This window comes from Prionailurus viverrinus, chromosome C1, assembly GCF_022837055.1.
Source record: "Prionailurus viverrinus isolate Anna chromosome C1, UM_Priviv_1.0, whole genome shotgun sequence".
In the NCBI taxonomy this organism is placed as follows: Eukaryota; Metazoa; Chordata; class Mammalia; order Carnivora; family Felidae; genus Prionailurus; species Prionailurus viverrinus.
Window position 1 is genome coordinate 65,408,165 of NC_062568.1, and position 24,122 is coordinate 65,432,286.

Sequence of the window (24,122 nt, forward strand, 5' to 3'; positions counted from 1 at the left end):
CAGTCATCTGATAAAAAGAAGTTCACTCACATTGGTTAAGTAGTAAGTACCTTGGAATGCTTTAAATGTAATGAAACAATCTACCAAAACACATACTTTTTCCTAGTCTTTATGCACATAATGTAGCATGAAATCATGACGCTTTTGAAATACTCTGTGCGGATATATTTATTTTTTAGCAAATATTTTCTTCAAAGATTGGTATGTGGTATTGGCAGTGTAATCTACTTGCACAACTAGTTTTGCAATAATCTACAAATAACTGTAAATAAGAAAAATGTAAATTTCATGTAAAAATGGTTGCAGATTTTTGGTAGCTAAAAGTGTACAAGTTGTATTGAAAATATAGTATATATACATAATTTAAGAACGAAGCATATACTTTCTGATCTATTTATACATGAAAATTCAAGAATTTGTAAAAGAAATTATTTTGGGGAAAAAGAAAGTAAATCTCATTAGCTAGCTTTTATTAGAGAAGCCAACTATTTCCAACATTTTACTAGGTAGAGTGCTAGATACAGGCATGGTGGTGCTGATGTACTTCACGAAATCCCATAATTGCAACAGTGCCACTGCGGTTTTACGGAGTTCACTGGGACACTAGTAAACTGGACTGGGTGGTAGAAGCATTACGTCTAAAATTAAAGAACTGTAAAAACATTTCACTTACTATTGACTGTCAAGCACACAGTGGTAATTGACTAAAACGTCTACCGTTCCATTATTTAAAATTTCTGATAACTGAGCAGGCTTCAAATTACATGGGACACATTTGGTATAATGCGTGGATGGTTCATTTTTTTCGTCAAGAATGAAAATATCCAGATAACATTATTTTCATTTGCCTATGTTTCATATATTCTAATTCCTCCCCTAGAATCATTTATCTATTATTTAAGAAAAAGCATCTATCTTCAGAGAAACCTTTTCCACAAAATCAGTTGGTCATAATGTGGCATTTTCTAAGCTAAGGACTATTTACTCTGTTTAGTGGTTTAGATTCTCCACCATTCATTTTTTTAGGTTTAAGAAGCCAAGAGAACATTTCGCTATTTAATAAATGAAAAACCAAATCAAATATAGATTAGCAGAAACAAACGTGTTGTTATCTCTAAGTGAGGCTGATTAGAAAAAGAATCAAAGTATGAATAAGCTATTTAAAAACTTAAAATCTCTTGCCAGAAGAGAGATTTGAGGGTGATGCATTTAGATAGCTTTGGGAAATTAAATATGCATCCAAAAGTTCGGCTAACCCGAAAATTTTCTGATATGGCTTATGATTTTCAAAAGAATATGGATCTTTATTTAGTATGTTTCTGGAACATACATACCTGTTCAGGTTATGTCTTGAAATTTCAGTTATCATAGCAATATAAATGTGATTAAATATAGCCAGCTAAAATGCAAATGACTGCATGTATCTGTAAAGCACATATTTATATTTTCATGCTTAAGGGAAAATGTTGGGATCCGCCCCCCCCAACAGTGTTATCTGATGAAGGTACTAATTCCTGGCATATTTGTCTCTGAATATAGCTATTAAATGATGACAGAGCCAAAATTCTCATTTCCTGTAAGCTTTCCAAATCGCCACCATCTCTGATGTTGTGGAAGGGTTGGAAATGTAAGTAGCACATAGGCAAGGACCCTCCTCACCCCCTAACTGTCTGGTGCATCATAGTAATGTAGGAGTGCTGCCAATGTCTACTTACTCTACATTCAGATTTACAGAAGCACACCTGAAGTTATTCCTGAATGCTCACAAAATAATACACAAAGCTGTACATTGCCAAGCTACCTGGGTAAAAGGAATGTTAAGCAATATAAGGCTCTTTTCTTTATTAGATGCCGGTAAAATACGTTTTTTAAAACAAGTAGAAAAAGAAATGGCCAGAAACAAAAGCACAGATTTCCCAGCATCCAAATAATGAGTTGATAGTGAGACAGACAAATTTTTCATAAGTGTCCTGATGTTTTGCTGGAAAGTAGTTTTGTGCTCAGTATTCTAAATTACAGGAAATATTTAACTTAATATATGGACATATATGATGATGTAACCTTACTCTATACTACAAATTACCTAAACAGTATTCATTTAAAATCTTCTCTGCATTCATCACTATAACAGAAGTTTTAAATATTTGTTTTTTCTTTGTGTCATCTAATTTTATTATAAAGTCTAGACATACTCTTAGATGATAGCTTAGAATTGTACATTTATTTCAAAGTGCTTACAAAATCAAAAAGATGTGGTTTTTAATACAAGTTTCAAAGTAATAAAACACCCATGGCTGCATTTTAAAGTTTAAAAGAAAATAAAAAATGCTAACGTGAAAGAAGTCTTGGATTTTTACTCACTAGATTTAATTACCAGATGTTCACAAATTTATTCCTATTAATTTCCCAGAAATCTGCTACAAATTCAAGAAAACATATCATCTATGAATTTGTCAAAAGTACAAAAGAAAAGCACATTTCTGACAAATTGTATTCATTTAGTTTGTCCAGTTTAGTAATGCCGTAAGAGTACAAGTGAACTTGATTTGTATATTTTCCTTAGAGAAAGAATTATAAATTGATGTTTGTCATTTTTTAAACTGCACAGACTTTGAACTTCATTAATAAATTCTACTTTCTTCCAGGGTGAATACCTTTTCTGGAAATAAATATATTACTTGACACTTTTAAATTACTTTTTGTTTCTGAATGCATGCTTAAATAGATCAAATGAGCACAGTCCTTGAAATTACTTTAAAGTGGACCAAATTAAGATTCCAACAGTATTTATTTCCCCTTGATATAATTTAAAAGGTGTAAACTGCCACTCAAAATAGAAGTGCAATATCTGACATTGAACCATTTGGCAGTTTTTTAGGTGGAGGTGAATTAACTGCACTGTTATTTGAACTGAAGCATCTCATATATGTTAACAGATTTTGTATGATACAAAACTTTACAGCAAGCTATTTGAATGCTTATTAAAAAATTCTCAAAATGACATGGAAACACGTTTACTGTATAAATAAAAGCACTTAGATGTTAAGAGTGTACATTATTCAATATTTTACTCTTTACAAGAAAACTGGGTGTGAGTTAACCAGTACAAACTACCATACGATATTCATATTCCAGTCCCTGTTCATCATAAGACTATTTGATTTTTACTTTGGTAATGGATGTCTGTTTACATCAATTATCTTTAAAGCATCAAAAAGTGAGTTGCATTTCGGTATAAAAACTCCATCTAAAATATCCTCTATGCCTAACGTTTTATAAGATTATCTAGTTAACGGACAGTGCAAAAGAACTGTCTGACAAGTTGGATTGGCATGGAAAATTAGTTCTGCTAGAGAAAGGAGTTCTGTGGTCAAAAATTTTTGGAACAAACTATGTCAAACAGAAGTAAACAGGATTTTCTGTACCTTAGGCTTTATCAAGCTCCCTGAAAAGGGTGAGAATTTCCCAAATATGTTTGGTCACTGAAACAGCTTCACAGACTGACCATGACCAAAATTCACAGAAACACCTTTGGAAAAGGACGAGTTAGAGAATCATATGAAGAGTTCTAATACAAAGTGTCATTTGGCAGAAACTTAAATGAATAATATCATATATCATTTTTAAAGTTTTTAGCCTCAACCATTAGCCTACAAGTAAGAAATATTATAACTGATGTCAGAACGGTACAGCAATGCAATTACCTATAAGCTGGATGTTAAGATACCAGGCTGCTGAGTCATATTATCATCCTCATTCAACATGAATGATGTAAGAGTGTGTTTACATTAGTTTCTTCTACAACACTTCTAATTAGAATACTGTATTTTATTTTATACCTCAGTTAACATCCTCTCACATTATCAAATATATGTTCATGGAAAAAAAAATTAGCAGCCAGAGGACAAAAGTATATGGATTATTTATTCACACGTTTATACTGCTGACCAAATGAATCTGACAGCTAATTACATAAAAATATAACGTGAAAATAACTACCCAATACTTCCTTTCCAGGACTGTTGAAAGTAAAAGTGGATTTAAAAGTCTGTAAGTTTACGAAACTTTTTTTTTTTCAAGATGCTACCATTCATCCTCCATCCTTTAAGAAACCCGGAATTTTCTAAAAAGAATAATTAATTTGGTCACCAGTCATACTAAAATTATGTCAATTTGTACTTGCATTTGAAGCCGGAAGACATTCGGTTAAGGTGTGAGAAAAACACATGGTGTTTCAAATCTTCATTAAGAAAGACTTAAGAGTGTTTGCAAGGAAAGGGGCAGGATTAACTACAACAGCTCGTATCAGGGGTCCGAAATGCTAAGAATGTGATGACCACTTTGCAATTTCCACAGAGATGCCACTCTGAAACAGGGTGTGGTGCCTGCTGTGGTCAGTACCCCCCACATTACACACCTGCGTTCAACGACTTGCCAGGTTAGCAATGCCAAAACCTGCGGCTAATGTTGTCAAGAAAGGTGAACTTACAGTTTCTGAATATCTAAACAAATTAGTAGATTACTTGATTTTTTTAACTTCGTAAACAGTTGGCATTATATATGAAACAATTTAGTTTAATAGAATACATTGAAATGTTGACATCTCATTAAAAATATGTGTCACTTCCAGAAAGTCTAGATTTAAAAGGAAGATGCCATTTTAGGCCCTCTAGGTCATCACTAATAAAAAAAAAAAAAAATGCAGAGAGAAAACGTATGTTCTGTTAAGAACTTTTTTTTCCACAGAAGATAATAAAGCATATTGAAGAAAAATATACACTGAAAAAAATAAAGGAAAAAATGCTTCCTATAGCCTTATTTCTCTATATATTAATTTGCAGTCTACTTAAGGTGATGTAATACAAAATTTTAGGAACTACGATTTTCTTCTTCATAGGCAAAGACCAGTGAGTTTCTCTTCTTAAATTATGCAACCAAGGAATAAAGAAACCCTTCTACAAATATGGCACAAAATCCAGACTTCTAGTTCACCTTCAAAACCAACAACAAGGAAAAAAAATTCAATGTATAATTTGTAACCTTCAAGTAAGTATACATTAGCTTTATCTAGGCTTTCACATTTGGCTTCTTATATTATCTATCTTGTAAATACATTCTTCTGGATTTACAATGTTAAAAATTAAGGCTAAAAGGTATTTACATCAATTCATCATATACCAATGTTTTATGATACTAAGATATGTTAAGTGAACAGCTTTCCTAAAAGCACTACTATTCCAAATACAAAAACACTTCTTGTATTGCTTTAAATTATGCACTAAAGTAAAAACACATAGAAATAGGACAGACTTATAACAAGGTAGAAACATGGAAAAGCCAAAAAAGCATCAAATTCAAAGTAGTCCAGTTCATGTCTTCCAAGTAAAAAAAATTCACAGTATTTCTTCAGCTTTCAAATTCTAGACATTCAAATTGCCATAGTACCCTGCAAAAACTAACACATAAGCAAAATCATCAGCTGGTAACAACAAAAGGCTTTTTGCTTTTGATTAATTACACTCCATGAAAACATTTTCACAAGAGGGTAAATTTTTAAAGTTTCCAAGGTTTGTAATTTAAACCAGTATGTACTAGCAGGGAAGTGTTGACTCCCTAACTTCCTCATAACAAGAACAAAACAAAAACCCTGAAACATTGAAGTACATGTGAAATATAATTAGTTTCAATTAAAAAAAAAAAAGACACTGGAATCAGGTTAATTGCAACCATTTGAAATGAGAAATGAACAGCTTCATAATTTATCATCATAGATGAAAATTTCCTCTTGAAGATTACCAAAAAATAAACTACTCTTTATAAAAATGGTAGCTTTGCCCTTAAAAATGATTTGAAAGGTGAACTGCCAAAAACATGTCATAAAATTTAGAAGTACCTTTATAATATAATGTCAACTTGATATTGATACAAGTATTTAACCTTTTATTTGCATTTAGCTGATAAATTCAGAAAAGGAATATGGTCTATAAAATATATTATTCCCATTATTGGTACCAGAGACCTCTGAAATTTTTTTAACAATTATGAACACATCTAGGGAACAGTGTAAATACCAGAATACTTACATCATCATATACAAAATTCACAACCCCTTGTTGCAAGTGGTCTCTTCTCCTAAAGAAATCTTTAAACAAACAAAAATTTATCACAATTTTAAATATATAGTTGTAAATGCTTAGTGTCCCTAGGTTCTAAAATATGACTAATTTCATTCTCAATTTTTTTAAAAAAGGATTTTTTAGGGGTGCCTGGGTGGCTCAGTCGGTTAAGCATCTGACTCTGGTTCAGGTCAAGATCTTGAGGTTTGTGAGTTTGAGCCCCGTGTCAGGCTCTGTGCTGATAGTGCAGAACCTACCTGGGATTCTCTCTCCCTCTCTCTCTCTGTCCCTCCCCTGCTCCTGTGCTCTCTCAAAATAATTAATAAAAATGAAAATAAATGTTTTTAAGGTTTTTTTAAAGTTGTTCTTTAAATTCCAGCTAGTTAACATACAGTGGAGTATTAGTTTCAGGTGTACAATATTGTAATTCAACACTTCCACACATTATCGGGTGCTCATCACAAGTGCACTCCTTAATCCCCATCACCTATTTAACCCACCCCCCCAAACACCTCCCCTCTGTTGACCATCAGTTTGTTCTCTCTATAGCTAAAACTCTGTTCCTTGGTTTGCCTCTTTTTTCCCTTTGCACATTTCTTAAATTCCACATGTGAGTGCAATCATATGGTATATGTCTTTCTCTAATGGATTTATTTCACTTAGCTTGAACCTCTCTAGCTCCATCTGTGTCACAAGTGGCAAGATTTCATTCCTTTTGATGGCTGAGTAATATTCCATTGTGTATACATACCACATCTTCTTTATCCATTCATCAATAGATGGATACTTGGGCTTTTCATAATTTGGCTACTATAGATAATACTGTTATAAATATCTGGGTGTATGTATCCCATTGAATCAGGATTTTTGTATTCTTTGGGTAAATACCTAATAGTGCAATTACTGGATTGTATGATAGTTCCATTTTTAACTTTTTGAGGAACCTTCATACTGTTTTCCAGAGTAGCTGCACCAGTTTGCATTCCTACCAACAGTGCAAGAGGATTCCCCTTTCTCCACAGCCTCACCAACACCTGTTGTTTTTTGTGTTGATTTTAGCCACTCTGTTAAGGGTGGGGAACTCATTGTAGTAGTGATTTGTATTTCCCTGGTGAACAGTGATGTTGAGCATCTTTTCATGTGTCTGTTGGCCATCTGGATCCCTTCTTTGCAAAAAAAGTCTATTCATGTCTTCTGCCCATTTTTTAATTGGATTACTTGTTTTCTGGATGTTGAGTTTTATAATGTTCTTTATATATTTTGGATACTAACCCTTTATCAGGCATGCCATTTGAAAATACCTTCTCCAGTTCCATAGGTTGCCTTTTAGTTTTGTTGATTGTTTCCTTTGCTGTGCAGAAGTGTTTTATTTTTTTAAGCTTATTTATTTATTTTGAGAGACACATAGAGAATGTGAGCGAGGGAGGGGCAGAGAGAGAGGGAGAATCCCAAGCAGGCTCCATGCCACCAGTGCAGAGTCCGATGCGGGGCTCAAACCCATGAAACCATGAGATCATGACATGAACTGAAATCAAGAGTTGAATGCTTTACTGACTGAACCAACCCAGTACCCCATGAGTGTTTTATTTCGATCAAGTCCCAATAGTTTATTTTTGCTTTTGTTTCCCCTGCCTCAGGAGATATATCTAGAAAAAAGTTGCTATGGCCAATTTCAAAGAGGTGACTGCCTGTGTTCTCCTCTGGAATTTTTATGGTTTTAAGGCTCACAGTTTAGGTCTTTAATCTATTTTGAATTTTTTTTTTTTGTATGGTATAAGAAAGTGGTCCATGTTGCTGTCCAGTTTTCCCAACACTATTTGTTGGAGAGATTGTCTTTTTCCCATTGGATATTCTTTCCTGCTTTGCCAAAGACTAACAGACTACAGAATTGTGGGGTCATTTTTTGGGTTTTCTATTCTGTTCCATTGATCTCTATGTCTAATTTTGTGCTAGCACCATACTGTTTCAATTACTATAGTTTTGTAATCTAATTTGAAGTCTGGAATTGTGATGCCTCTAGCTTTGCTTTTCTTTTTCAAGGTTGCTTTGGCTATTCGGGGTCTTTTGTGGTTCTACAAACATCTGAGGATTAATTTTTCTGGCTCTACGCTTCTTGAGATAGACACGTATTGCTATATACTTCCCTCTCCGCACTACTTTTGCTTCATCCCAAAGATTCTGGGCCATTGTGTTTTCATTTTAATTTGCGTCCACATATTTTTTTTTTAATTTCCTGGATGACCTATTCATTGTTTAGTACGATATTGTTTAATGTCTGTATATTTATGATCTCTCCAAGTTGTTTTTCTTGTAGTTGACTTCCAGTATCATAGTGTTGTAGTCGGAAAAGATGCATGGTATGATTTCAATCCTTTTGTATAACTGAGGCCTGATTTGTGACCTAACATGTGATCTATTCTGGAGAAGGTTTCATATGTACTTGAAAAGAATGTGTTTTACACTGATTTAGGATGGAATGTTCCAAATATATCTGTTAAGTCATCTGGTCCAGAGTGTCATCCAAAGACATTGTTCCCTTGGTTATTTTCTGTTTAGATTAGCTGTCCATTGATGTAAGTCAGGATGTTGAAGTCCCCTACTATCATTGTATTATTATCATTAATTCCTTTATGTTTGTTATTAATTGTTTTATATATTTAACTGCTCTCATGTTGGGTACATAAATATTTGCAAATTGGTAGATAGTCTTGTTGAATTGTCCCTTTTATTATGATGTAAGTACCCTTCTATATATCTTATTACAGTCTTTGTTTTAAATTCTATTTGTTTTATATAAGCATTGCAACTCTGGCATTCTTTTGACATCCATTTGCTTGATAAATTTTTCTCCATCCCCTCACTTTCAATCTGCAGGTGTCTTTAGGTCTAAAACAAGTCTCTTATAGGCAATGTATAGATGAGTCTTGTTTTTTAATCCATTGGGACAACCTATGTCTTTTGATTGTGGAGTGTTAAGTCCATTTACATTCAAAATAGTCCTTGAGAAATGTATTTAGTGCCATTTTATTACTTGTTTTGTCATTGTTTCTGGAGATTTTTCTCTCATCCTTTCTTGTCTTTAGACAAGACCATCACTTTTGGTCTCTCTGTTGCACTCAGTCTCCTTTAATATTCTTGCAGAGCTGGTTTAGTGGTCACTAATTCCTTTCGGTTTTGCTTGTCTAAAAAACTCAACTATTCTGAATGATGGACTTGCTGGATAAAGTATTCTTGGCTGCAGATTTTTCCCACTCAGCACTTTATTTTTTTTTTCAGTTTATTTTTAATGTTTATGTTTGAGAGACAGAGTGTGAGCGGGTGAGGGGCAGAGAGAGAGGGAGACACAGAATCCGAAGCAGGCTCCAGGCTCCAAGCTGTCAGCCCAGAGCCTGACGTGGGGCTTGAATTCACCAACTGTGAGACCATGACCTGAGCGAAGTTGGACACTTAACTAGCTGAGCCACCCAGGCGCCCCTCCCACTCAGCACTTTAAATACAGCATGCCACTTCTTTCTGGCTTGCCAAGTTTCTGTTGAGAAATCTCCAGCTAGCCTTATGGGTTGTCCCTTATAAGTTAAGGACTTCTTTTGCCTTGCTGCTTTTAAGATTTTTTATCACTATATTTTGCAAATTTAATTATAGTATGTCTTGGTGTTGGCTTGCTTTGGTTGATTTTGATGGGAGTTCTCTGTACCTCCTAGATCTGGATGTCTCCTTCCCCAGATTAGGGAAGTTTTCAGCCCTTATTTGTTCAAATAAATTTTCTGCCCTCTTTTCTCTCTCTTCTTCTTCTGGGACTCCTATAATATGAACGTTATTATATCTGATGAAGCCACTGTGTTCCCTGAGTCTATTCTCATGTTCCATAATTCTTCTTTGTCTCTTTTGTTCATCTTCATTATTTTCCATTTTGTTTTCAATATAGCTAATTCATTCCTCTGCTTCTTCCAGCCTGCTGTTCATTGTATCAAGCCTATTTCCAATCTCATTTATTGCATTTTTCATCTCTAATTCTTTTTTTAACTCTTTTTCCTCTGTGACAAGGGTCACCCTGATGTCTTATATTCTTTTCTCAACCCCAGTGAGTAACCTTATGATTGTTGCTTTACATTTTCCATCAGGCATGTTACTTACATTTGTTTTGCTTAGATCTCTGGCTGTGGCCTTATCTTGTTTTTTCATTTGGGATAAATTCCTCCATCTTGGCATTTTGTCTAAGTCTCGGTCTTCTTCTGTGTTAGAAAGGCCAGTTAATTCTCCTGCTCCTGAGAGTAATAGCTTTATGAAGAAGAGGTCATGTAGTATCCAGGGCCTGGTGCTTCAAGGAGTATCTCTGATGTTTGCTGTGTGAGTTCTGCTCTTATGTTTTGGCTGCTCTATCCTTCTGGCCAGTCATCTGTAGAGGTTCTACTTACCTGCTGTGGGCAGTGTTTGGTCGCTGGCCAGAACGTGTCAAGTTTTAACTAGGTGTGCTCTAGTCTGCTTGTTTAATGAGTCCTGACACCACCTGCACCAGAACTGAGGCTGTATAGAACTCTTCTCTCAGATGTGGTGGAGGCAGGGGCTTGTGCTGGTCTTCTGGGGAAGGAGCCTGCCATTCTGAGACTAAGCCATGCTTGACTGAGAAGTGAGTCCTGCTAGAGCACAGGTTTGGTATAAGGAAACCACCCCACAGGTTTGGTATAAGGAAATCAGGCAGCCTGTGTACGTGCTATGCCGCTTCCCACATGCAGCTATGTGCTTATGCTGAAGGGTGGGGGAGGGAAATGACACCAGCTGGCTCCTTTGTTCCTGGAGAGGTGTCTCTGTGAATGCTGCCTCTCAGGGATGTGCAAGAAGAGTGAATATTCTCCCCACTGTGTACCCCAAGCATTCTTCAAATCACTGTTTCCATGCTGTCTGCCCCTAGGTTGTGTGCCTGCCTTCTCTCCAGGAGCAGTGCAGTACCCTCTGGACTCTATCCTAGTCAAGTCTGTTGACCTTCAGAAGTCTAAGCTTCAAGCCCTGCTAGTTGCAAGAACTCGCGAAATTCAGCCTCTCTCATTTTCCAAGCCAATGCTTTGGGGAAACGTTCTCCTTATGCATTCCCATTTGTTCCTCTCTCTCTCACCCTTCTCCATGACTACAGCTTTCTCCTCCCTACACCACCCATGATCCATTTCTCCCCTCAACCATGTCTCCACTCATCCTACCTTCTTTGATGTGGCCTCTTCTCTCCCTTTAGTTGTGGAGTTTGTTCTGCCAATCTTCAGGTTGATTTCTGGGGTACTTAGGATAATTTGATAGCTATCTAGATGTGTTCATGGGACAAGATGAGCTTAGGGTCCTTCTACTCCACTGCCATCTTCCCTCTTTCTCTTCATACTCAATTAAATCAAGTGATTTCATATCCCAGGCAACTGAGACATGAAAACTTTCCAAAACTGAGCTACAACAATCTTTCAGTATTCATATTGCTAAAGTTTTTTTTAATTTTTTTTCACAATATTGCTAAAGTTTTAAAGCCTTAAAACTGATTAAACTTAACAGTGAAGAATGGTGAAAAATACATAATATTACAAACTTGTCAAAGAAAACAAGAGATATTTTTCAGAGAAATAGCTACAGGGCACCTGGGTGGCTCAGCGAGTTAAGTGTCTGACCCTTGGTTTCTGCTCAGGTCATGATCTCATGGTTTCATGAGTTCAAGTCTCACATCAGTCTCCGTGCTAACAGTGTAGAGCCAGCTTAGGATTCTCTGTCACCCTCTGTCTGCCCCTCCCCTACTGTCTCTTTCAAAATAAATAAACTTAAAAAAAAAATCAGTAACTTCAAAAAAAAAAAGAAAAAGAAAAATAGCTACATAACGCAATACCGATTTTTAAATGATGAATACCTGTCAGTGCTCGAAGCTTCACACAGCAAGCCACATAATCATCAAAGAAGATTCTGCCATTCTTGCTGTACCGTTTAACAATAGCAGTTAATGTTTGAGGGCTCAACCTATAACCTAGAAATAGGAATTAACAGATTAAAACTTCTAAAACCAAACACCCTAAGAACATCACAGCATTGCATTTTCTTTAAAAACAATCAAAAAAATAAAATTCCAAAATTCATTCCATAAAAATATATACTAAAAATAAAACACATTCATATTGAAACTTATCAGACAAAGGCTTTACTACTAATAGTTCAGTGGTACATAAACATCTAAATTCTAGCTCTGTAATGAAGTCATAGCTAAGAAAAAACAAAATTATGTTTTTGTATTTTTAGAATATATTTTTATTTTTAAATAATGTCTAGAATATTTTATAGATTTTAATGCTCCAATATTTCAATTCTGTAATTTCATAGTTCTTTAAAAATATCAAGGAAAGATTATTAGTGATTTTTGCTATCACTTAAATTCTTTATTTCCTTTTTGCCTTTTTTTTTCATTGAGGTATGATTGGCATATATAATTATATTAGTTTCAGATGTGCAATATAATGATTCCATAGTTGCATATATTACAAAATGATCACTATAATAAGTCTAGTTAACACCTGTCACCCTATATAGTTACAGAATTTTCTCTTCTTGTTATGAGAACTTTTAAGATCTATTCTTAGCAACTTTCCAATATGTGCAGACTTTACTGTGAAGGATGCTGACCTAGAATTATTGTCTTTATATATTACTATATTAGCAGATTTGGACAGAAGACAATCTACTCAAAGAGGAAAATAATAATAAATGTAGAGAAAATTTTATGTGCAGCTACAATCCAGGGAACTTGCTAAAAATAAATAAATAAATAAATAAATAAATAAATAAATAAATGGAAAGATATAAATTAATAGAAGTAAAATATGGAAACTTATGTAATTATATGCAAATGCATTTTAAGCTTCCTAGTAGAGAGTTATGATCGGAATGTGTAATGATAAAATTCTTATTATTTCCCATAGCATTCTCAGCAAAATAATTTGAATATTTTAACATGTATCTGAAGATCTTAAATTTGAATAATCTACAATATCTCTCTGTGGCACTCAAATGCCTATGTGAACTCTTTGGCAGTTTTCTTTTTTGCCTAAGGTTATAGTACCTTTTCTACATTATGTTGAATTAAGGATCAAGTTTAATCCATTAGGTATTAATGCTTTAACTGAACTATATATGATGTGTCCAGGACTGTCTCTAAAATGACCATCTATTAAATTAAAATGTCTAATTATAAAACAAAACAAATCACTAGCTTTAGCTTCTTTAAATTGGAATTTGAGATAATTTGCATTGGGTTCAAATTTTAAATTTCAAAAGGTTAATTTTCTTACAACTGTATTTTGTTTAGAAATGAGTGTAAAAAAAAATCAAAGGGTAAACACAATTAGGAATACTACATGAACTGTAAAAGCAGGTTAAACACCATTTTATATTACCACTTTTGAAAGAAAGCAGACTGAGAACCTCAGCTTACCAAAGATAGGATAAAAATAAAGTTACATTCTTTTAAAATACTCTGAAATGCAGACTTTGCATTCTGAGGTATTTTGGCATATACTGTGTATACTAACCACATAAGAAAACAAAGGAAAATTTAGAAAACATGGTTTTTATTGTTGAAAAGCTAGAGTATAATATGGAAACCAGTAATATATTGAGATAAGCCTTTGGTATCAAATTAGAGCTCTTACCACAAATGAACACTATTCTATACTCAGGGATTGGAAAAACCAATATTGTTGAAATGTCCATATTACTCAAAGCAATATACAGATTCAATGCAACCCCTATAAAATATCAATGGCATTTTATCACAGAACTAGAACAAATTATACTAAAATTCGTATGGAACTAAAAAGACCCCAAATAGCCTAAGTAATCCTGAGAAAGAAGAACAAAGTGGGAGGTATCACAATTTCAGATTTCAAGATATACTATAGAACTGCAGTAATCAAAACAGTGTGGTACTGGCACAAAAACAGACAAATAGATGAAAAGACCAGAATAGAGAGCTCAGAAATAAACCCATGCTTATATGGTCAATTAATCTATGACAAAGGAGGCAAGAACATACAATGGGAAAAAGTCTCTTCAGCAAATGGTGTAGGAAAATGGTACAGCCACATGCAAAAGAATGAAACTGGACTATTTTCTTACATCATACACAAACTCAAAAAGGATTAAAGAACTAAATATGAGACCTGAAACCACAAAACTCCTAGAGGAAAACATAGGCAGTAATTTAACATTGGCTGAAGCAACATTTTTCTAGATAGGTCTCCTGAGGCAAGGAAAACAAAAGCAAAAATAAACTACTGGGACTACACCAAAATAAAAAGCTTTTGCACAGTGAAGGAAACCATTAACAAAATGAAAAGGCAACCTACTGAATGGGAGAAGATATTTTCAAATGACATATCCTGTAAGTGGTTAATATCCAAATATATAGAACTTAGACAACTCAACACTAAAAAACCCCAAATAATCCAATGAAATATATGCAGAAGACCCAAACTGACATTTTTCCAAAGAAGATAAACATATGGCCAACAGACACACAAAAAAATGTTCAACATTCCTAATCATCAGGGAAATGCAAATCAAAACCACAATGAAAGATCCCATTACATGTGTCAGAATGGCTAGAATAAAAAATACAACGAATAACAAGTATTGGTGAAAATGTAGAGAAAAAGAAACTTTTCTGCATCGTTGTTAGGAATGTAAATGGTACAGCCATTGTGAAAAACAGTATGGAGGGCCCTCAAAAAGTCAGAAATAGAGCACCTGGGTGGCTAGGATGGTCAAGCTTCAGACTCTTAATTTTGGCTCAGGTCATAACCTCACAGTTTGTAGGTTCAAGCCCCACATGTGGCTTACCAATGGGGAAGTCTGCTTGGAATTCTCTCTCTCTCTCCCTCTCTCTCTGCCCCTCCCTGCTTTTTCTCTCTCTCAAAATAAATGCATAAAGTAAAAATTAAAAATAGAAATACCATATAATCCAGTAATTCCAATACTGGAATATTTCCAAAGAAAAGGAAGACACTAATTCAAAAAGATATGTGCAGCCCTGTATTTACTGCAGCATTATTTACAATAGCCAAATTATGGAAGCAACCAAAGTGTCCATCAACCAATAAATGGATAAAAAAGATGTGGTACATATACACAATGAAATATTACTCAGCCATATAAAAGAATGAGATCTTGCCACTTGCGACAAATGGATGGACCTAGAGGGTATTATGTTAAGCGAAATAAGTCAGAGAAAGTCAAATACCATATGGTTTCAAAAATATATGGAATTTAAAAAACAAAACAAAGAAAAAAGGAACAAACAAAAAAGGCCCTTAAATATAGAGAACAAACTGGTGGTTACCAGAGGGGAGATAAGTGGTACAAACTTCCAGTTACGAAATAATTAAGTCACCCCAGGGGCGTCTGGGTCGCTCAGTCAGTTAAGCATCCAACTTTGGCTCAGATCGTGATATTGCCGGTTATGAGTTCGAGCCCCGCATCAGGCTCTGTGCTGACAGCTCAGAGCCTAGAGCCTTCTTCAGATTCTGTGTCTCCCTCTCTCTCTGCCCCTCCCCTGCTTGTGCTCTGTCTCTTTCTCACAAATAAACAAACATTAAAAAAAAATAAAAAGGGGTGCCTGGGTGGCTCAGTCGGTTAAGCACCCAACTTCAGCTCAGGTCATGATCTCACAGTTCACAAGTTTGAGCCCCATGTCGGGCTCTGTGCTGACAGCTCAGAACCTGGAGCCTGCTTTGGATTCTGTATCTCCTTCTCTCTCTGCCCCACCCTTGCTTACTCTTGCTCTCTTTTTCTCTCTCAAAAATAAATAAACATTAAAAAAAATTTTAAACAAAATAATTAAGTCACCCTGAAAAATACAGCATAGGGAATACAGTCAATAAGATCATAATATATGTTGTATGGTTACAGACGGTGAATATACTTGTGATAAGCACTGAGTAATGTATAGAATTGTCGAACACCTGATATGGATATGAATAGAAATGCTGTATTCTTGAAATTAATATAACACTGCATATTAATACTTCCAAAAATCTGGCAAAAATAAAATAAATAATTAGACACCTCAGCAAATTAAAAAAGAATACACTATAAATGGTGGTTACCCAAAATTAGAGGAATGCATTTTAATATACTCAACACAGGAAATTCAGAAATTAATTTTATCAACCACAATGTATAAAAAAGATCATCTTTTGAAAAAAAAACATAGATAAAATGGTCTTGTTAAAAGTCTTCAATCAGAATTCATCTACAATCTTCAAATCAAACTGGGCAACAGCTGGTGAAATAATAGATTCCTTTGTCACTTAACAAATTAAAACAGTTAAGATTCATTTCATCAAAGAACAATTATCTGGATAGATTCTAAAGAATTTTAACATTCTTACCCATAGCAGCGATGGCTTGATTCAATTCATGATGTTCCACTGTGCCACTTTGGTCTTGATCAATAGTCATGAAGTTTTGCTTCCAGGCATTAAGAGCTGCCCAAAGTTCTTTGAATTCACTAAACCTCATTTTTCCTGTGTAATCTCTCTGATAGTTTTATTAATAAAAATAAATTTTGATACCAATGAGAATTTACTTGACCCAAAGCTGTAAATCATTGACTAAAAAACTATTAGTATGCTTCTGCAAGTTAGCTAAATTCAGCATATGAATAGATTTCTACTTCAAAATGGAAGAGCATGGAATTCAAACAGAATCTTACAAAGTATTTTTAAAGTCTCTAATTTACTGTAGTCATCTACAGCCAACAATTGCTTAGTTATATTCAGAAAACAATTATTCCATATTCTAGTATTTTCTATTTTTATTCAAGGATACATCCAACATGGCGATCATAATTCTGCAGGTTTCCAAACTGAAGGCTGTAAAACATATTTATTATTTGAATTGGAGTCTGCCCAATTTTATCTATGTAAAGTTATGACAATTACTATTTTATAAAATGTTTAAAAATTGCCAAAAGTACACAGTCACCCGATCAACAAACTTTGAATGCTTATGCATCCATAGTAAAAAAAAAAAAAAAAAAAAAAAAAAAAAAAAAAAAAAAAAAAAAAAGAACTAAAATAAAAATTACTACTACTCCAAACTATTCACATCTAGTAAGGGGATTTGGTAGTTATATAAGCAATTATAAAATAACTGAAAATTACTGTCACAGGGGAAAAGAGGGCTTTGATCTTCCCAACACAAACAACAAGCAGGTTTTTAAATGGAAATCTGACATATACGGAGTACACAAAACATGAAAGATATAGAGATGTGATTAAAGTTTGAGGTGAAGGACTGGCTTGTGATGACATCTAAAGGGAGAAGAGGGTCAGATCATGAAAGTCTTGAATGCCACCCTAAAGATTTAGACCAAGGGAAGTCACTGAAGAATTTTACAGAGCAGAGGGGCAATTCTAAAATTTCCATTACAGAAATACTCATTTACATTAAACAGACTGCAGAGTAAAGTAAGATGAACCCGGATGTAGGTAAATCATTTGCTAGTTTACTGCAATCAATCAAGTAAAAATATGAACTTCTTATCTGAAGCAGCTGTTTTCCCTTGGGCAAGGGAAAAGGCAGGAAGAAAAAATAAATATAAACTATCTTAATATCATGGGTTATTAGAAATATTAACATTTTCATATTTATAGAACTATAACTGAAGACTCACACTAAGTAGAATTTTTCTAATCCTTATCACAATTATATTGAATGCTGATTTACCTCAAGACTTATTATATGTCTTGATAAAAGAAATATTATGTCAGTACAGTTTAGGTAAGCTTACCAAGTTCTTACTCTTCGCTCCTTAAAATGAATGAATGAATAGATAAAAATGCTTAAAATTATCTTATTTTGTTATTTGATGATAGCATATTTTGAAATTTTTATGAGAAAAAATATTTCAGCTAAATTTTAGACCTATTAAGAAAAAAAATCATAAAACATTCTACAAGTTAAAATAGCTGATTTTCTTTAAATGTTTATTTAATACAGTGTCAATGTTAGAATAGGTGGTTATAATATTTTCAGAGGGACAAATCAACAGACACTCGATGAGTATTCACTATGAGCCAGGTAGCATGATTTTGTGATTTTACATAAACATACAAAGGTATTATAGTCCCAATTTACAAATGAAGAAACAGAGGCCCAGAATAATAAAGTTTCCCAAGTCATAGAGCCAGTAAGTGGAAAAGTCAATACAGGAGCCCAGTCCTCCTTCAAATCCTGTCCAGGTGGGAAGAAGCAGGAGGGCAAAGTTTCCATGAACAATCCCTGGATGGCATTCCATCATTTTGTCAGGCAAATGGTATGTTTTGCTTTCAAGTTAACATGGCACCCATCCGTTACGTGGGAGAATCTCAACAGATGATAACAAATGGCAAGAACTGAGTCTTCATATAAGCATACCTTCAATCATAAAATAAGATTGAATGTATATGTATAGAAGATTAAATATTTTTGACAAAGAATAGAGAAGAATTTTTAGGAAAGTTCATAGATTTGTAATACCCCATTGTAACGGGAAAAAATTAAATTTCTAAAGTCATAAACCATTAGAAAAAAGAGAATGAGAGAACATAAAAGAAAAGAATTGTAAAATAGTAAGATGAATGGAAGTTAACTGACGTAGATAAGAGAAAGTGACCATGAACACGCAATAAGAAAGGCTGAAAAGTAGCCTAGTTATCCAGGGGAAGACCCCAAACATGTTTAAGAACTGGTAGTATTTCTAAATATGGGTGTGCAGGTAGAGATAAAAACAGAATAACCAATCGAATATCTGTTTAAAAAGTATCTACAGCCCCCAAATCCCTCCTTGCCTTAGCTCTGTAGATGGATACTATGTCTATTCTCACTTCAGCAGAAGTCTGGGAATTTGCTGTCTGGAGAGTTCTTCCAATTTCAGGGTATCAGGCACATATATGAAGCCCTAACTACTAACCAATGACCGTAACCCTTAACCTCTAGCACTGATACTAACATTGACTCTAACATTAACCCTAACACTAACCCTCTAGAGAGGTCTCTGCAGGACAGGATAACAGTTATATACCCTAACAATAATCCTAACACTAACCGCTAACCCTTAACCCCTAATACTAACACTAATCCTAATCCTCACTATAACTCTAAACCTAAAACTAACCTTAGGATAAAGTGGCTTCCTGAATACATAGTAAGAAAAGCTTTGAGAAGCAGCCTAGTTATCCTGGGGAAGAATCTCAAAATTTAAGAATCTGTAGTATTTCTAAATATGGGTGTGAAGGTAGAGATAAAAACAGAAGGACCAATTGAATATTTATTTAAAGAGGATACAGAGCCCCAAATTTCCTCCTTGCCTCAGCTCCATAGATGGATGTCATGTCTATGCTCACACCAGAAGTTGGGGGATTTACCATCCAGAAAGGTTTTTGAAGTTCAGGATGCCAGGCACATATTCAAAGGCCTCACCACTAACCAATAACCACTAAGCCCTAACCTCCAACCCTGATACTAACATTCACCCTAATATTAACCCTAACACTAATCTTCTGGACAGGTCTCTGAATAGCAGGATACCAGGGACATACCCTAACATTAATCATAATCCTAACTCTAATTTTAACCACTAACCAGTAACCTACAACCCCTAACCCTAACACTAACACTAATCCTGACTCCAACCTTAACCCTAGAGATGAGAAAGGGGCTTTCTAAGCACAGTTTTTCTGATTAAAAAAAAAAGAAGAAGAAGAAAAACAAAAACAAAAGGTGAGCAGCAGTCTAGCTATCCATGAGAAGACCCCAAACGTTTAAGAATTGGCAATATTTCTGAAAATGGATGCAAAGGCAGAAATAAAAACAGAAGGACAAATTGAATATCCATTTAAAGAGCATTTAGAGCACCAAATCCCCTCCTTGCCTCAGCAGTATAGATGGCTACGATGTCTATTCCCACCCAAGCAGAAGTCCAGGGATTTACTGTCGGGAGAGATCTCTCAACAGCAGGATACCAGGCACACACCCAAAGTCTTCAAACCTAACCTCTAACCTGTAACCCTAACCTGAACCCTAAGACTATCCCTAATCCAAACTTTCTGGAAAGGTCATTGAACTCCAGGATACAAGGCAAATACAAGAACAGTAACGCTAAACCTAATGCAAACCCTAACGATAACCCTAGAGCTGAGAAAGTGCCTTTTATTTTATTTTATTTTATTTTTAATTTTTTTTTAACGTTTATTTATTTTTGAGACAGAGAGAGACAGAACATGAACAGGGGAGGGTCAGAGAGAGAGGGAGACACAGAATCGGAAACGGGCTCCAGGCTCTGAGCTGTCAGCACAGAGCCCGACGTGGGGCTCGAACTCACGGACCGTGAGATCATGACCTGAGCCGAAGTCGGACGTTCAACCGACTGAGCCACCCAGGCGCCCCAGAAAGTGCCTTTTAAATACAAGATACAAAAAGTTGAGAAGCAGCCTAGCTCTCTTGGAGAAGATGCCAAACATTTAAGAACTGTGTGTGAAGGTAGAGATGAAAACGGGAAGACCAGGTGAATATCTACCTAAAGAGTATTTAGGGACCCAAATCCCCTCCCTGCTTCAGATCGGTAGATAGCTGCCATGTCTATTATCACCCCAGCAGAAGTCTGTGGATTTATTGTCTGCAGAGGTCTCTGAATTGTAGGATACCAGGCACATTGCCTAAAACTGACCCTGACCCTAAGGCTAACACCCCTAACCTAACGCTACCCAAGATCTGAGAAAGTGGCTTTCTAAACATATAAGAAAAGCTGTGGAGCATCATACTTATCCTAAAGAAGACCCCAAACATTTAAAAATTGGTAGTATTTCTGAAAATGAATGTGAAGTTACAGATAAGAAGACAACTGAGAATCATTTAACGAGTATTTAGAGCCCCACATCCCATCCATAGCTCAGCTGTATATAAGGCTCACATGTCTGTTCTCACCCAGGCAGAACTCTGGGATCTTATTCTCTGAAATGGTCTCTTATCTGAAAGATTCAAGGCAAAGACCCAAACCTTTCACACCGAACACTCAATCCCTAACCTCTAACCCTAACCTTCACCCTAAGACTGTCCCTTACCCTAAGCCTCTGGAAAGGACTCTGAACTCCAGGATAAGAGGCATATGCACTAACATTATCCCTAACCCTAACCCAAACCCTAACTGTAACCTTAGATCAGAGAAAGTGGCGTCTGAACACACGATAAGAAAAGCGGAGGAGCATCATACTTGTCCTGGGGACGACCTTGAACATTTAAGAATTGGTAATATTTCTGAAAGTGGGTGTGAAGGTAGAGATAAACATGGAGCCAATTAAATATCTACTTAAAGAGCATTTAGAGCCCCCAAGTCCCCTCCCTGCCTCAGCTCAGAGGATGGCTGCAATGTCTATTTTTACCTCATCAGAAGTCTTGGTACTTACATTGTGGCGAGGTCTCTGAACTGCAGCATATTCGTCCATACCCAAATCCCTAAACCCTACTTCTGAAGCCCTAATGCTAATCCTCACCTTAATCCTAAACCTCTGGAGAGATCTCTGAACTGCATGACACCAGGAACATAGTAGAACCCCTAATCCACAACCCACAACCCTTAACCCCTAACCTCTAACCATACACACTAACTAAAACAAACCCTAACTGCCACCCTCTGGAGATGTCTCTGAACTGCAAAACACCCGGAACATACACTAGCATTAACCGTGACCCTAACCATAACCCTAACCCTAATCTTAACCCCAATGCTAGGCCCTGACCCTTGATGTGAGAAAATGGCTTCAGAACACACAAGAAAAGCTGACAAGCAGCCTACTTATCCTGGAGAAGACCCCACAAACATTTATCAATTGGTAGTATTTCTGAAAATGGGTGTGAAGGTAGAGATAAAAACAGAAGGATCAACTGAATACCTACTTAAGAAGTATTTAGAGCCCCAAAGCCCGTTCTTGCCTCATCAGTAGATGGCTGCCATGTTGATTCTCACTCCAGGGGAAGTCTGGGGTTTTATTCTCTGGAGAGGTCTCTGAACTGCAGGCACATATCCTAACCCTATCCCTAAACTCTAACACTAACACTAACCTATCTAGCAAAAACAAGGTATTTAAATAAGTGTTTATCAAAGACTGAGAACCCTCCTGGGTCCTCTATCCTTATCCTCTATCCTCTAACCAGCCCAAAAGGAAATCCCAAAATATGCTGATTCTCATTGTTGCACGACAAACTGCCCCACCAGACTACCAGACATTGAAGCCTATAGTGAATACCAAACCAACACCTCGGAGCGTCTCACCTGCATTTCAGTTAAATATGTACGACAAGGATCAGCACACCTGAGAAAAGCATCTAACATGAAAGACAACCAAACAAATAAACTGGAAAAAAAAAATTGGAGAAAACACAGTTTACAAAAGAAGAAAAAACTTTGAAAAATACATTAACAGTTTCAGAGAGATAAGGGAAGACTTCACCTACATGAAAAAAGAAGAGAAGCTCTTGGATTTTAAGAATATGAGAGCAGAATTAAAACACTCATAGAAGGGGGGCACCTGGATAGCTCAGTTGGTTGAGTATGTGATTCTTGATTTCAGCTCAGATGACGGTCTCAGGGTTGCTGAGATCAGGCCCTGAATCAGGCTATGCACAGACAGCATGGAGCCTTCTTGAGATTTTCTCTCTCCCTCCCCTGCTCTTGCTCTCTCTCTCTCTCTCTCTCAAAATAAATAAATAAACTTTAAAAAAAGAAAACTAAAATCTATAGTGATAAAAGTATGTTATTTTGAGATCTGGAGGCAAATTTCAAGAGTCACCTGAAAAAGCTGAATGAAATTTCGTCTAGGAGTAGTTAATGTCAGGGAGACAGTTATGTACAAGGAACACAAGGAACAGTTATCTTCACAATAAGCTTTGCAGAATTATTGGATTCTTTAAATTATGGGCATGTATATCTGTGATAAAAAGATTTTTTTTAATATTTTAAATACGGGGGTGGGGGAGATCTCACGAGAATAAGTTCCACTAATTCCAGACTGTGTCAAACATTTCTGAAGTTCCTCAGCATCCACTTCACCATCCTGTTAAAAAATAATTACAGTCTGATTTAATGCACAGCTGTATAAAATCACATTAAAGTGCTGACTGGCTGTTCTAGGCCAATCAACAGACACGCATTTTTTAAAACATTATTATCAACTACAAAATTAAGACAGACAAGTATTGACAACAAAGGCAAATTACAGAAGAGCATACAAAATAAATAATTTTTCACAAATTATATTCTATTAATTTTTAAGCACTTCAAATACAATCTATTTTCTCTACTCCTGAGAAACAACATAATCACTCTGACCTATAGTAGATCAAAATAACATCTGTTGAAAGTCATTGGAACTCTACGTAAAACAGAAAATTGATCAAAATGTGTTCAGAACAGTCTCAGACACATTCCCTTAATGCCCCTTTCATGGGGGGGGGGGGGATTATTTCTAAGGGATACTGAGGTTGTAACCACTGAAGCAGTAACCGGGAGGAGAGAATCCCTTCCCCCCTCCACCATTACCCCTAGTCATCCGGCATCTTGTTGGTATTCTTCTGATTACTGCCCAAACATTCTTGTTTGAACTTATTGTGGGAAATAAATTTTTTTAAACACAAACAAGAAATCACAACCAAAGTAAAACAGGTTGAATATTTTCATCATGTTTCAGTATCTCACCCTATTTTCTATAAAAATATACAGAGCAATTTACTTGGAAGCATCACAGACATTGTCATAAATGCAAAAAAAATAGCTCTGAGGAAGTATCAGGGAGGCAAATTTAAAACACAAACTTTTTAAGAGTTCATTTTTGTAAGAGACCCAAGAAATGAAAAAAAATGCTTCCAAACTACTTCTAAGAAGTATCATAAACACTCATATCTTAATGGATCTTTAGCAGGGAATTCCTTATAACAAAAATTTCAGTAGAAGAAAAA

At 35.4% G+C, this 24,122-nt stretch overlaps 1 protein-coding gene across 2 annotated transcripts in view; it reads right to left on the minus strand.

The window, feature by feature from the left end:
* Positions 1-2,199: 2,199 nt before the first annotated feature.
* GCA (grancalcin) overlaps positions 2,200-24,122 on the minus strand; it is a 34,597-nt gene continuing 12,674 nt past the window's right edge. For both annotated transcript variants that reach the window (XM_047869115.1, XM_047869116.1), the window contains 6 exons: positions 23,152-23,221; positions 16,959-17,002; positions 16,520-16,667; positions 11,992-12,105; positions 6,084-6,142; positions 2,200-5,455 (listed from right to left, as the gene is read on the minus strand). In XM_047869115.1, coding sequence (XP_047725071.1) covers positions 5,429-5,455; positions 6,084-6,142; positions 11,992-12,105; positions 16,520-16,667; positions 16,959-17,002; positions 23,152-23,221 — 462 coding nt within the window. In that variant the 3' untranslated portion in view covers positions 2,200-5,428. The remainder of the gene's footprint in view (positions 5,456-6,083; positions 6,143-11,991; positions 12,106-16,519; positions 16,668-16,958; positions 17,003-23,151; positions 23,222-24,122) is intronic.